General features: G+C 40.2%; 1 protein-coding gene across 3 annotated transcripts in view; it reads left to right on the plus strand.

Moving 5' to 3' along the window:
- Window positions 1–15885, plus strand: part of LOC126455643 (glucose dehydrogenase [FAD, quinone]-like) — a 191172-nt gene that overhangs the window by 142872 nt on the left and 32415 nt on the right. For all 3 annotated transcript variants that reach the window (XM_050091408.1, XM_050091409.1, XM_050091410.1), the window contains one exon: window positions 11682–11842. In XM_050091408.1, the coding sequence (XP_049947365.1) occupies window positions 11682–11842 (161 nt within the window). The remainder of the gene's footprint in view (window positions 1–11681; window positions 11843–15885) is intronic.

Here is a 15885-nt window from a genome sequence, read left to right on the forward strand (position 1 = left end):
AGTCAATAACACTTAAAATTGTGGCGCCCGATAACATATGAGTGAAGTCATTGATGTTTGGCACTGGGTAATTGTCCATGACGGTATGAGTGTTTGAGCGTGTGTAATTGCTGCACATTTGAAAAGATCCGTCATGTTTGGGGACGAGGTGGATTGGGGAAGACCAGTTGCTGTCTGAAGGTTGCAGAACACCTACTGCCAAAAGTTCATTAATCTGCTGCCGGGCCACGTGCAAATTGATAGGGTTGAGGTGTTGGACCTTATGCCTAATAGGAGGGCTGGCAGTGGTAACTATCTTGTTTGTCGTTCCATCAGTGATGGAAGAAACTGAGAACTGCACATGAAATTGGTTAACGTCCTGGCGCCGAGTCTTTGGACGAGTAGGGTACTACGAGGCCTAGCTGTTAGTGTGAGTGGGGAAAGGTAGCACGAAAGTCACATGTCTTTTACGGGAGCAAGGCAGGCAATTGTGTGGAGGGGGTGGGTGTGCACGCATCGCTGAGCGAAAGGGAGTGGACGGCAAATGTCCGCTGTTAACCTTGCACTGGACAACCAGCGCGGGCGAGAGCAGTGCTAGCATCGCATGTGGGGCCACAATGGCCGCTGGGTCATGTGGCCGGTGAGTGAGAGAGGGGGAATGTTTATCAACATGCGTGGCAGCTGTCCGAGAGGTGGGCGTGGTTGCAATGCACATGTGCGACTGTCATTAGCAGTGCTGTTTGAAACACGTGGCAATGGATTAGGCGAGTGCGACGGGGGGGGGGGGGGGGGGGGGGGGGGGGGGGGGTTGGAATGTCACACACAAGTAAAGTTGGTGGACTAACCTGGTGAGAGTTCGAGCTAGGCTCAGCTGAGGAATCTTGTTTAGGTGGCGGCGCCATGGACTCCAGGTGCAGAAGCGATGTACGAGCCGCGACGAGCTCACTGTAAGTTGATGCGATGCATTGTTTCAGCTTCTCGTTGTCCTGGCGGAGTTGCGTCGCCGAGTCAAATTCTGATATTAGGTCGGTAACATAGGTCAGAATGTTGCCTGCAAGGGCGGAGCACTCGCGTATGATATCGTATGTTGCGGTGGAAACGGAGCATTGGACATAGGTGCGGGTGCACGGTACATGAGTGTTCGTAGGATGGTGGAGCACTGAACCCTGTATGACATTCGGAGATAGTTCATAATGAGACAAAAACTCCATACCAAGGATCGGTTCATAGATGTCAGCAATGTAGAATGTCCACGGAAAACGTAGAGAAGGAGATGGGGTCACTGTAACCTTTACTGAGCCTGAGGTAGGTAACGTCGATGCATTGACAGTTCGTAGAAGTGACTACATCTGTGAAAAAGTGGGTGGAGCCATCGAAGTAGGTATGATCGACACGTCAGCACCAGTGTCGACCAGAAAAGCTAGACCTGACACAATGTCAGTCACATAGAGACAACCACTGGGCCGGGCGGACGAGTAAACGGAGTGTAATGTAAGAGGACGCCTGTTCGGTTCCCCACAGGACCTGGCGTCTCTTAATTCCTGCAGTTGGCATTTGGGTATTGGCATGGCAATCTGCACTTCTTGGTGTAGTCGCCTAAGACTGCAGAAAGGCTGAGGAGGAGGTGGAGACTGCGACAGCGGGGGCGGCGTGTCCTTGTTGATTTGTTCCTGTAAATAGACCAGTACGTAAGGTGCGTGGGCGATCCTGGAGTGCTCGGACAGCGGAGAGAGTGAGCCGATGCTGTCAGGAGAAGTAGATGACGTGAGATGACGTGACGGCGGAGTGAGCCCTGCCTCTGCTGGCCAAAGGTCAGTTTGCGGGGGCGACTGTGTCGACGAATGGTGTGGAATGAACCGGCTGATGTTGCTGCAGCAGCAAATACAACTGGTCAGTGATGTGTAGGCGGGAGCTGGTGGACTCGAAAGAGAGTGGTAACAGATGGATCTGTAGATTGGTAGGTAGTTTGGCAGACCACACAGCCCATAGTGTGACGTCAGGCATGGTATGCTTGTTCTGGAGCAATTGAAGGCTGCGACAGAGTTTTGAGGGGGTGCATTCCCCCAGGTGCTCCTTGTAGAGAATCTTGATTATTAACTCTTGTGGCGAGCAGGCAAGTCGTTCCATTATGGTCTTCTTTGCAAACTTGTATTTTGGTGCAGTTTGTGTTGAAAGGAGCAGGTCACAAATAAAATCTGAGTGGTCGTGGAGGAGTGTGACGAGGCAGAAAAATTTTGAGTTGTCATCAGACACATGATGTAACTCGAACAGATGCTTGACGAGCGCAAACCACAATGCCGGGTTGTCCTTGTATAAGGGGGGTAGCTTCGGTAGGTGGCCATAAGGGGGTGATGACAGCGACTTTGGTGTCTCCTGGGGTAGTGGCTGAACTGAGATTAAGTCAGAGGCCAGCGCGGTGGGCCCGGATTTAAACAAGGCGAGCAAATCCGTAGTAGCGGCAGCTGGCATAGTTGACTGTATGTCACAAAAACACGGCGTGGCAGGCACGGACGGTACTGTGGAAACGGGCGGATGGATGGCACCCGAGGGGGGCCCGGAAAATGGACCATGCGTGCTGGATGGAGCATTGGAACAGGATGAGAGACCGGCGCGGCAAACACAGGTACTGTGGGAGCAGCAGATGATTGAGCAACCGGAAACGAGGACCCTTGCAAGTGTGTGTATGTGGAGGGGGGGGGGGGGGGGGAGGGGGTTGAAAATGCCACCTGCGTGGAAACTATCTGGTGCATAATATGCCAGTAGTGCATGTGGTGGGCCACTGAGGCGAGGTAAGGGGTCCATGTTACGCGAAACACTGAATGTGCATGTAAATTATGTTACGTGAAACACTGAATTGTGCTTGTAAATTAGACACAACTGGAACATGATGTGCACGGAACAGGTCCGGTGCGATTTGTAGTAATAGCGGTGAAGCCTTAGTCCATTGTTCACTCTAATGGTGTAGTTGTTGGCCGATGAAAACGGATGAGGTTAGCACACGGCATTGGTTGAGAACGTGAATCACTGTGCGTAAATGATTAATACGCCATTGGCAAAGAAACGACGAAACTCGGTGAGCGGAGTTGTGCTTCCACATCTTCAAACAAGGCATTGTTTGGCATGGTCATTGTGTAGTGCATATAACCTGTTGCATAAACACCGGCATGGAAGATGCGAAACATGAACGAACTGTGGGGTCACCACTATGGGAATGAGATCGGTAATTGGGATATAGAAAACTTAATTCCCATATATGTCATAGTAGCTCGTATATATTTACACTGGACACTGTGTCCGTACAGTATAGTATAACAAAGAACAGACTGAAGTAAAGTTAAGATGGTGGCTCGACACAGCAGTTCACAGATATTAAGTTTCGTGGTTGATACAAACTATCGACGCCACTCTTAAAACATGGTCCATCTTTAGGCAAAGTCTTTACAAACTGTGTTATTAGGCCTAACTTTATATGTAGAGGTGGTAGGAGTATGTTTTTTGGATCTACAAGGTTTTTGTCTACAATGTTTTTCTCACCAGCTTTTAAAGACTCCCTCACAGGTCAGTTCTTTCTGCACCAGTGTTGATCCCTAGCCCTACTGTCCCATTCAAACAAGAAACATGGAAATTTGGTAAAGCCATTGTGCTGACCAAGGAGCGTGCATGTTACTTTTAGATCACCTCATATCATCCAGAGCAGAATAGCCTATTTTATTTAGCACTATTTCTAGGTTTTCATAGCTTTCTTTCATATGTACAGAATGTCCAACAGGTATAGATGTATACAGGTTACCTTTGTGTAATAAAACAGCCTTTAAACTAGTTTTGGATGAATCAATAAACAGCCTCCAGTCTTCCCTTTTGTATTCAATACCAAACTCATTCATCAGATCAGGAATGTCTGAGCAGTACAATAAATCACCTTCTCGTTGAAAAAACTTGGAAAATTTGCTGCACTTTCTTTCTATACATGTATATGCTGGTTCCAACTGCCAATAAGTTCTTTTATTTTAATCTAGAGCCAAGCAATTCAGCTTTTTCTTTCGTTAAGCCAAGATCCCTAACAAAACTGTTAATCTCGGTTTGAGTAAACGATTTGGGTTCTAGACTTTCTGTATTACAACGGAATGCATCATCATCTGGTTCATCTAAATCACATTGTACACCAGAATACACGTCTGTTGGAATAGAATTTAAATCATCTTGTGGTTCAGGAACCGGCAAATCTACACCATGCCCTACTGGTCGGATGGCGGACGGCAGGTTAGGGTAGCTTATTACCTTCTTGTTTTTCAAATTATGATCAGTAATATCAACATCAAAAGTAGCAATCATTAGAATGATTTCTTGGCTTCCTCCATATCACAGGAACAGCAAATCTAAAGACTTTTCTCTCCTTTTTGCACCATTTTCTCAGATCTTCAACACACATATAACATACCTTATGCGGCAGCCAAGATTTATATTGATCACCAAGTTTAGATCCAAAGTATGATAGATAAACCTTTTTCACAGAGTCTGTAATGTTTCTTTGGAGTTTTTTAATCACAAATTCACCAAAAATATAACAAAAACTGTCAGTAGAGTTTTTACAACCGCTATTAGACATTGTACTGAGCACAGGTACAGGAAATGGGAAAATTAGGTTAGGTTGACAGTATAAACAAAACGCCATCTGTTAACACAAAAATAGAATTGACCATTTTGTGCCAGCAAATGTTTTTCAGCAGTGCTACCAACGTCATCTACATTCACTACATCTCCTTTTTAAATTATTTTAACTATATAAAAGCTGTTGATTTCTTTAAAAAATCGTTTAATTAAATAAATTTAACTATAAAATGTGGAGAAATGGTGGGTGATACAGTTTTTTGAGTATCAGATTTTTTCCCACCCTAAAAAAACATAAGAATAAGGTATTTCAGCAAAAAAGTTGGTCCGTCATTGGCCTGTGTTATTGTTGTCTTGAGACAAAAATTTGATAGTTAAAAAAAGCTTTGGTTCTTTTCTGTCTGGAGTTGAAATCTAGATTTTTTCTGTGATGATGAATACAGGGGGTGGATGAAAATATGGTAACACCAAAAACACAGCACTATTCCTAATATGATTGGAGGGAAACTGTTGGCATTTGAAACAACTTCTAGTCTTCTCAGTGATAAGTATAAGCCCTGTGTGGTTTTCAGGGGAATCTTATGTCATTCTTCCTGCAAGATAGTGGTAAGTTCAGGTAACGGTGATGGAGGGGGTAGCAGTCATACAACCTTCTCTCCAAAGTAGACTACAGTAATTCAGTAACATTGAGATATGTTGACTTTGGTGGCCAGGGGAGGTGTGAAAATTCGCCCCTTTGCTCAAAAACCATTTCTATATGATGCGAGCTGTGTGAACATGGGCCCTGTTATCTTTGAACACAGCATCACCACTGGGGAAGAAATATTGTGCCATGGTACAGATATGATCAGCCAAAATGCTCACATAATCCTAGTCAGTAATGCAGTTTTGCAGAGTAGCCCTGAGGCCCCTGGAATATCATGATCTGACTGTCCAAATCATCGCCAAACCCCTGCTGTATTTCACTCTTGGGACATAAACTTGGCCAGAAGTTGGGAAAAATGTGAAAAGAGACTCATTCAACCAAATGGCATTCTCCCATTACTCCATAATCCAGGTTCTTTGGCTTTGGCACCATATTTTCCTGTTACAGGCATTTGCATCACTGATGAGTGTTTTTTGCAATTCCAGCTCACCCTGCAATTCCTTACTTCAGGACTTCCCTCATATTTGTTTGGTGCTGACAGGGTTCGAGAGTGTGATGTTCATTTCTGCAGTGACTTTTGCAGCTGTCATTCTCTTATTTTTCGTCACAATTCTCTTCAATGACCCTTTGTCATGATCACTCAACATTGACTTTCATCCATTTTGTGGCTTAGCAGATGATGTTTTTCTGCTTTTCCTGTATGCAGTATAGATTTTTGAAGTAGTGCCTCTTGTAACACCAAACTGTTTGACTACTTTGGTTATGGAAGCACCTACAATCTGAACACCAACAGGTGTTTGCCCAAGTTTGACTTCACTTAGCTTTGACATGAGATACTCACAACTACGCACAATGTTGTTTTGAACATGACTGAAACTGACAATGTGTTGAGGACATTGCCCAGGTGCTATTCATGATCAGGTACAACTGCACAATGTGCAGGCTTGGCCAGCATCTGCAGTTATGTTCAAGCATGCATTTCTCAGTAAAGAAAACTTATATTAAACTGACACTTTCCACATGATTACGAAATGATGTATTCAAGATCTATGGGACAAGTATTAATATTATGTCATCTTGTTTCATTGCTGATCATTTCTTTTCAGGTGTGTGAGCTTACCAAATTTCAGGCCAGCTAAAGTGTAGTACAAAAAAGTCATTTCCTTGTTGCTCTCAGTACAAACTTCACATTTGTCAGAATGTGGAATTTGCATGGCCCTTATAAACATGTATTTTGATTAAGACAGTGCCACAGTTGTGGTCTGGTGACTTGTGGCATGGCATGTATGCATGAGAGAAATAGGAGTTGTTACATATTGTCCAACAATAGCTTATCTTCTATTACTTTTAGAATTTTGTCTTTACTTCCTAAGTAAGTTCCCATTTTGTGGAAAAATGTGGAAATTTGAATTAAATACTGAGAAATATAAAATCAAGAATTGTTTTCATGCTGCCAAAAGATTTTACAGTTTTAATCTGTCCTTTTCAGATCCTTTAATGTATGTTTCAGTGATGTACATTCTGCCTTCGTTTATGTTTTTTCCCCAACAATGCCATTGCACATCAGTAACATGGACATAGAAATGTTTTGTTTAGAACTTAACAGGAAGAATTTTTTCAATTTTATTTGTATGTCAAGGTTTGCTAATTGTCCAAAACCATCGACATACCTGCTAACTCTTCTGATTAAGGTGAGAGACTCCTGATTTTCTACTTTTTCTCCTGTCTTCAATTGTTCAATTATTTCTCTCAATTTTAGCAGTCTCAGGACTGAAGACCACAACAACAACAACAACATTTTGTTTTTAATTATGGCAAAAAATATCTGTTTCCCTCTTCTTCACCCATTACAAGACAGGTACTGTGCATGTTCTTATTATTGTTTCTATGTTACTCAATACTTAAGTATACCTTAATATTAATAGGCTACATACATCACTAGAGTTAAATATTATGAGAATTTTACAGACTTTAATGACATTGTTTCCCTGAGAATATATAATACCAGCTAACTTTGGACATACCGCCACATAATGATTGAAATCTTATGAAGATAAAGTGAATACTTCCCCTGAAACTCAAAAAAGGAGGAGTTTTGGCAGAATTTCAGAATATGTCTGAGAGCCAATCAGCAAGCCTTTTTACATGTGTATGTCACAAGACAATATGGAGAACAGTGTTTTATGGCAGTCACACTTTTTTATTTCAAATATTCCAATGTAGTACCTAATACTAATTACCTGTGCTAGGCTGCACATGAAGTTCTAGTGTTCTTATTTGCATTCTTTTACCTATTATATAGCTTTGTGATGTCATAGGGAAAGACTCACATCAGTTGCCTATGGATTATACTGAAAATGAACTGCGGTTCTTGGTCCTTGGTACCTACTAATTTTTAAAACTGAATCTCTTGAGTTTTTAAGTTTTGCAGGTATGCATGGAGTATTGGGCTCTAGGCTCACAGTGTTGAGGGCAGAATATTGAACAAAGCTCGGGATCTGCACCCATCCAAGATCTCGGCTAGGTTACATTCAGTGACTGAGGTGTATGGGATGTGCCTTCAGAAAACATGGACATCATCATTTCCTGCATTTGTACCTTTAATGTGCTAAACATCCATGTCTCCCTGTAGTTCTACAGTGGGTGGAACGGGGCAGTAGTCAAGTGCTGTATTCTATAGAAGAGGTGGAATGCAGAACTGAGGACCATTGACTGAAACTATGGTGTGGGGAATGACCTCCATGGCAAAAATGCTGGCCAGGAAACAGATTATAGTGTTTACTTAAGTGATTGTAATCTGTACTATTTAGTGGAATTTGAGATGTCCAGCACAAATAGTCCCATAGCTCATTGGGACAGGCCAGCAAAATCAACATGAACTCACTCCCATAGGTGCTCAGGATTTGAACAGGGAGATAAATATTGTTCTGAATGATTCTGGGCAAAAGCCAAACATGCCCAGGCACTATGTTCAGTCACCTTCTCAATTCTGGGCCAGTAAAAGACATTGTGCTATAGTGTTCTTACTGTCCTTTTTTCAGTTCCAGGCTTGCAACTGGAGGGTCCACAGGTGCAACAAGGGTGGAATAAGCAACCAACATTCCTCTTTCTTGGCTGTTAGGTGCTAGACACCATCGGTGGCATCCAGATGGTGCTTCAATAGGAAAAATGTCCTAAATAATTTAAATCAATTCTGGCTTTTATTAGACTGTTTGCTAAAGTCTTTAAACAAACTTTTGAATGATTCTCTCTCTCTCTCTCTCTCTCTCTCTCTCTCTCTCTCTCCTCCGTCCCCCTCCCTCCCTCCCTCTGCTTATTTGTTTGTCTGGGATCTCCCTCCAAACCCCTGGGTCAATTTCAATCAAATTTGCCATGGAAACAGCAGGCCTTATGAGTATCAGCACTGTGTGTTTTATGATATCTTAGCTCCAATAGAAGTGGAGATGCAGGAAAAAGCATCTTCTTTCCAGCCCTTGGCGTACAGGCTACCCTTCATGACAGGCATATTGTGTAGGAAGAGTATCGGCTGCCTGATAGTTGTGCTTTGCTGGGCAGCCTACATGTCAGGGGCAAGAAATGGTTTCTACAGCCACTCAACATGTAGGCAGCCCACACGATAGCCATGCTATGGTGGAGTAGTTTTTGACTGACTTATCAACCTACTTTGCATGACAGCCTATATGAAAGGCCAAGAAATGGTTTTCCAGTTCCTGATGTGTAGGCTGCCCTGCGCGACAGACATGTTGTATTGGAGTAGTATCAGCATGCATGGAGGGATGGGTTGGGAGAGAGGGAGTTAGAAGCAGACGGATAGAGAGAAGTGCGAAGAAGGGTAAAGACAGAGGGGTTAGGAGGGAATGGGCAGAGAGAGGTGGAGGAGCAGAAGGTCAGAGAGAGCTGGAGGCGCATATAGGCAGTGGTAGGGGGGGGGGGGGGGGGAGGAGTAGGAGATGAAGAAACAGAGGGGGTGGAGAGGTCAACAGAGTGATGGAGGAAAAGGTGGAACCAAAGAAGGGGGGAGAGTGTGTGCAGTATTGTGTCAAACACATATGCAGGTGAAGGCATGGGGAAAAGGCATGGTACATCAAAAAATTCCAATACAAAAACAGTTATAATGAATACACATAGGTCTTAAAGTAGTAGTTTTCTCCTTTGACATGTGCTGTGGCCTGCTCTGTTCATCTGAAATGGCTGTCTTCTTGTGGCATATACATTTTCATCTATTGCTGCTGCTATATGGATTTTGTCGTACACTCTTTAATATTTTGTAAAGAATGCTTAAAATGCGTTGTTTATTACAATCAGTACAAGTGCACACCACAAGTGTCCTTTTGAATTCAGCAATGAATTTCAGTACTTTCTGTTCAGTCTTCATCTTGTCCCTCTGACTATTTCTTACTGCAATAAAGTATTTTATGCTGTATTTGACATTTCTTAGAATCATATCTCTTACTGACTTTTGCATACATTTAGCACTCTTGAAATAGGCATGAGCAATCTTTTTATTGTGATTTTTGTAGGTTCTGTGACAATTTACACACTTATCATTTTTCTTGTTGTTGATTAGTTTCCTTAGTTAATGTTATTTTTAATTGTACCAGTGAAAAAAAAAAAAAAAGATTTTTCTTTCTGTCAACATCATCATCATCAGATGATTCTAGTTTCCAACTTATTATGACAGGCCTCTTGCAACTTTCTTTATACTTTTACTGCTCATACTCATGGATTCCAAAGGAGACCACTTTCAGTGATGTCCTCTGGACATCCAACATATCTTCTTCCATTCTAACCATTTCAAGGAATTTCATGGGTATCCTGGTTGCTTCCATCTCTTTCACATAACCCTACCACCTTAATGGAGATTGGTAGAGTTTTCCCAGTACACAGTTTCACATCTGCATCCATTTCGTTCTTTTCATTCCTTAGCATATCCTTTTTTTTTATTGTCTCGGCATAGATATAACAAACTTTGTTTTAACAGCTTTGACCTGATTATTCTCTCTCTCTCTCTCTCTCTCTCTCTCTCTCTCTCTCTCTCTCTCTCTCTTTCTCTCTCTCTTTCTCTGAGCACTGGTCACTGGTCTCCAGTGAGTAGGTCAAAATTGTAATATAGTAGGTACTGAAGATGCCTAGTTTTGCCTTGTGTGGTATCTGGTTGTCCCAAAGTAGGCATCTTACTTTGTTGTAAGACTTAAGTGTGCTTATATGTGCAGTTTAGAATTTCAGTTTGCATTAAGTTTTTGCAATCTATCTCACAGCTCGAAGATGGGAAGTGTTGTACATTCTCCAGGAGTCTTCCATTCAGCTGTAACTCATGCTGTTCTCCTTGTCTGCTGACCTTCATGGCTACAGTCTTTGATTCACTGACTTTGATACCAAACTCCTCAAAAAGATCATTCCATATCTTCCATTTTTCTTGGACTTCATTTGTATCTCCCCAGATCATAACATCATCTGGGAACACATGCTCTTTGTACCATTGCAGACATGTAAGACATTATTTATTATATCTGTTTTTAGCCATGAGATAGAACAAAGATTATTATTATTATTGTCACTCAGCCATTATATAATCAATGAACCCATGTTGAATCAATTAAAATGATATAAAATAACACATTGTGTCTCCTAATTCTCAAAACTGATTATGCTGTCATAGTCAGTTATAAATGGTAGTTGTCACCGAGTGAGGTGTCGCAGTGGTTAGCACACTCGACTTGCATTTGGGATGATGACAGTTCAAACATGCATCCGGTCATCCTTATGTAGGTTTTCCGTGATTTCCCTGAATCACTTCAGGCAAGTGGTTCCTTTGAAAGGGCATGGCCGACTTCCTTCTCTGTCCTTCCCTAACCTGATGGGACCAATGACCTCGCTGTTTGGTACCCTTCCCCAAACCAACTAACTAAATGGAAGTTTAAGTGCTAACATTTGTGACTAGTTATCATGGGCAGTTAAAAAGTAGCTGTGATTTAAAACAGAAAATTTGCTGCTCTTTATAACTCCATACTTTACCTAGTTATGGCTCTGAAAGATATTTATTTCTTATCTTTTTTTGTATTCTGTAAAACAGCCAGTAGCAGTAAAGTTATCAAAACAAAATAAAAATTGTAGGTTACAACTGTTAAAAACTTAGATTTTTAAGTAATTAATATTTAGAAATTGTATTTTGATTTTGTGCTGCTGTGCCCTCTAGTACTTGGATAAGAAGTAATTTGACACATTTTCGATCAATTTTCTAAATTTAAATTTCTTCCTTTATATTTGTGCCTGAGAAGTGAATATACAGAATGTGTGTCCATATTGTCTATTCAACAGTCGTACAGTCATGACAGTGGTGGCCTTTTCTGTCTCTTTGTGGTGCTTCTCAGAATATTGTCTTTATTCCCTCCACCAAAGTATTAATTAATAAATACAGCCTTATCACATACCTTATTTTATATTATAGGCCCATTATCAACACCTGGATGTGAAGCACTTGCTTTGCTACAAACAAGGGCTTTAGGCTCTACAACTGCCTGGCCAGACATTCAGCTGATGGCAATGCCAATGGGTGTTTCTAGTGACGGGGGCATTCATATGAAGAGAGCGCTAAATATCAATGACACGGTAACAATAGTAATAGTCTTCTATTTTATTGAAACTGGCTTTAGGTTTCCATTGCTACACTATTTATAATTTACTATCTTTGTTATTTCTTATCACCCAGATGTGCTTTTCTTACTTTTCATGTTTATGTCATTAATTACTGATCACTTGTGGCTAATTTGCCTATATATTAGTGATCTTAAGCAATTAAAAAGCAGGATCTGACAGTATATGAACAGTTTTTGCTTTACAACAGTCTGTTTGTCGTCATCTCTACTGATGTGGTAAATGCTTCAAAATGAAAGTCACTTATTATTGACATTAGAGATTGATCTTGTGATTAGATCAATCTCCCCACTCATCTCTTCTGCTTTAGAACTCCACCTCTGGCCATAGTTAATGATTTCATAGTTTAAGAATAAGAATAAGAATCTTTATTAGCCATTCAATATTTTCTTATACAATGGACTTCAACAATAAGTTTAATTACAGTATAAAGATGGTTATATTCTCATAACAACGTATATATAAATCATACGAATGTTAGTGTAGTACAATAGCACACATTTGGAATTTTATATAGTGTTAATTTCACAATAAAAAAGCAAACATTATACAAATTTATATTCAGCGGGGAGTATTCATGTTGGTGACACTATATCATTATCATATACATGTTGATAACACTATGTCATTATCCTAAGATATTGATACAAATATAGAGCACTCGAAATAGGTCTATGCCTATATGTTAGATATTGTTTTTCCAAATTTAGGTCCTACTACAGGCAGAGGTACCTTTCTCTATGTTGAAACAGCAAATCTGCCATATTACAAACTTTATATTCATCAACTGAGTAAAATGCTTTACCTTTGAGCCATTGGCCCAATGTTGTCTTAAATTTATTTTTAGGTACTGTTTGTACAATTTTAGGGAGCATATTAAACAGTTCGAGGCCTACATATTTATAACTATTATGTATCTTGGACAATCTAGAGTATGGCAGATCAATTGTGTGGTTTCGTCCTGTATTATGGGTGTGGACAGATGACCTAAGGGGATATTGAGCCATGTTTTCTTTTACGTGTAATAAGCAATAATAGATGTACAAACAAGGAACTGTTTGGCATCTAAAAATTTATACTGAATTAGGAGAATTTCCCCAGAGCAGAATACCATATGAAAGATGGGGGTGGATATAAGAAAAATATGAATGCAGCAGTAAGTTTTGGCTGACATTATTCCTAGGCTTATAAAGTAGGAACATAGCACATGCAAGTTTAGAACAGACGTATATGATATGTTTATCCCAGCTAAGTTTCTGGTCAATCATCATTCCTAACAGTTTAACAGACTTATTTTCTTTGTTTGATACCTTCAAATTAAAGAATATTTCCTCAATTTTTGTTTCATTTATGTATAGGGAGTTTGCACTAAACCAATGAACCGATTTTTCAAATATTACAATATTTTTTTCTCTTACAGATTCAAGGATCTGTCCTGAATTGATAAAAGTTGTATCGTCCGCATAGAGGACTGTTTTACGGGGTAAATACTGTGGCATATCATTAACATACACTACAAACAGGAAGGGCCCAAGTATGGAGCCCTGTGGTACATCTCTTTTTATTGTTTGTAGGTTTGACAGCTGCCCATTTACACTAACAAATTGTACTCTGTTGTTTAAGTAGGATTCTAATAATTTCAGGGTGTCCTCTTCCATGCCATAGTGTCTTAATTTCATGATCGAAGTACTATGAGATACAGTGTCAAATGCTTTCCTCAGGTCTAGGAGAGTAGCACAAGAGATTAATTTGTTTTCAAAGCTATCATATATATCACTAACAATATGTTCAACTGCTTTAACTGTGGATAGTTTAGACCCGAATCCATGCTGTGAGTTACTTAACAAGTTATTCCTCTCAAAATAGTGATTCATTTGTTGGTGAAAACAGTCTTCGATTATTTTAGATATTATTGGGATTAATGAGATAGGGCGATAGTTACTTGGATTTGATTTATCTCCTTTCTTAAATATGGGAATAGTTACTGCTATTTTCAAACAGTCGGGGAAAATCCCTTGCTGTAATATACGGTTAATGAGAGTGGTTAGAGGGGACAGAAGATCACTTGATATCTTCTTTATGACAAAGTTTGACAGACCACAGAAGTGCTCTGCTCTGAAACTACTTAGTTTGTCTATTGCTTTGCTAACATCATTTTCAGTTACTGTTGCCCAGCAGAATTTATGAACTACATTCTTATTTAAACCTAAAAGAGTTTTAACATCAAGCAAGGCTTTCGGGGGGGGGGGGGGGGGGGGGGGAGGGGGAGGGGGGGGGGGGGGGAACAAATCTTGCTGTAAACTGAAATTAACAAAGTGTGATTTTAAGATATCTGGGGCTATGGATATAGCTAGTTGAGTTGTTGGTCTATTTATTTCACTTTTAATTACTTCCCAGGCAGCTTTACAACTGTTTCTAGATTTAAGAATATAGTTATCATTCGCCCTATGTTTTGCCAAGCTTATTTCAGATCTATAAATTTTTCTTATTCTGATGTACATCTCTTTATCCTTGCTGCTGTTATGAGATCTGTCCTTAAACATAAGAAGCATAACCCTGATGCTGTTGAGGTATGGTGTGAACCAATTATTTAGTCTCTGTGGTTTATGAGCTTGGTTATTATTCTGTTTTTTTGCTAATCTGGGACAACACTCATCAAATATTCTTGCAATTTCCACTATAAATAATTTGCTTGTGTTATTCACACACATATCTTTGTATAAGATGTCATTCCAGTTAACTGACCTTAATCTAGTTCTAAGATCTCTTATGTTGCATTCTTTCATAGGTCTAACAGTTTTGTGTTGTTCATCTGGAATGCTGACTGGGACTGCAATCCACAGACTTAGTCTGTAGATATTGAGCAGTTATCATATATATTCACTATATCTTTTATCTTTTCTCATTACACCCACAACCAAGCAAAGAAACATGTTTGTGACACTTGGGTTCAACTTTTTCCCTTGCTAGTATAGATCCATGTTTCAGCACCATATGTGCCACTCTATGGACTTTTAAATATCAGCAGCATTTCCTTCCTTTTCTTATTTTCTGTGTCCACTTATTACACCACAATTTTTGGTGAATTTCTGAATTTTGTATTTAATATACAAGGGAGGTAAAATTGTCAACATTTTCAATAAGTTTATATATAAAAACAAAGATGAGGTGACTTACCGAACTAAAGCGCTGGCAGGTCGATAGACACACAAACAAACACAAACATACACACAAAATTCAAGCTTTCGCGACAAACTGTTGCCTCATCAGGAAAGAGGGAAGGAGAGGGGAAGACGAAAGCAAGTGGGTTTTAAGGGAGAGGGTAAGGAGTCATTCCAATCCCGGGAGCGGAAAGACTTACCTTAGGGGGAAAAAAGGACAGGTATACACTCGCACACACGCACATATCCATCCACACATACAGACACAAGCAGACATATTGAGCAGTCATCATATATATTCACTATATCTTTTATCTTTTCTCATTACACCCACAACCAAGCAAAGAATGTCTGCTTGTGTCTGTATGTGTGGATGGATATGTGCGTGTGTGCGAGTGTATACCTGTCCTTTTTTCCCCCTAAGGTAAGTCTTTCCGCTCCCGGGATTGGAATGACTCCTTACCCTCTCCCTTAAAACCCACTTCCTTTCGTCTTCCCCTCTCCTTCCCTCTTTCCTGATGAGGCAACAGTTTGTTGCGAAAGCTTGAATTTTGTGTGTATGTTTGTGTTTGTTTGTGTGTCTATCGACCTGCCAGCGCTTTCGTTCGGTTAGTCACCTCATCTTTGTTTTTATATATAATTTTTCCCACGTGGAATGTTTCCCTCTATTATATTGATATCATTATTTTCAATAAGTTTGTTATTAATGACCAGCTTATATTGCATTTGCAATGACCACAATTATATTTTTAATTAGTGTCTGTAATTCAAGAGTTTTTGTTATAATGCATATTCAGAGTTGTAATATATTGTTTGATTGTCCACAGATATGAATGC

This window comes from Schistocerca serialis, chromosome 2 (assembly GCF_023864345.2).
Source record: "Schistocerca serialis cubense isolate TAMUIC-IGC-003099 chromosome 2, iqSchSeri2.2, whole genome shotgun sequence".
Classification (NCBI taxonomy): Eukaryota; Metazoa; Arthropoda; class Insecta; order Orthoptera; family Acrididae; genus Schistocerca; species Schistocerca serialis.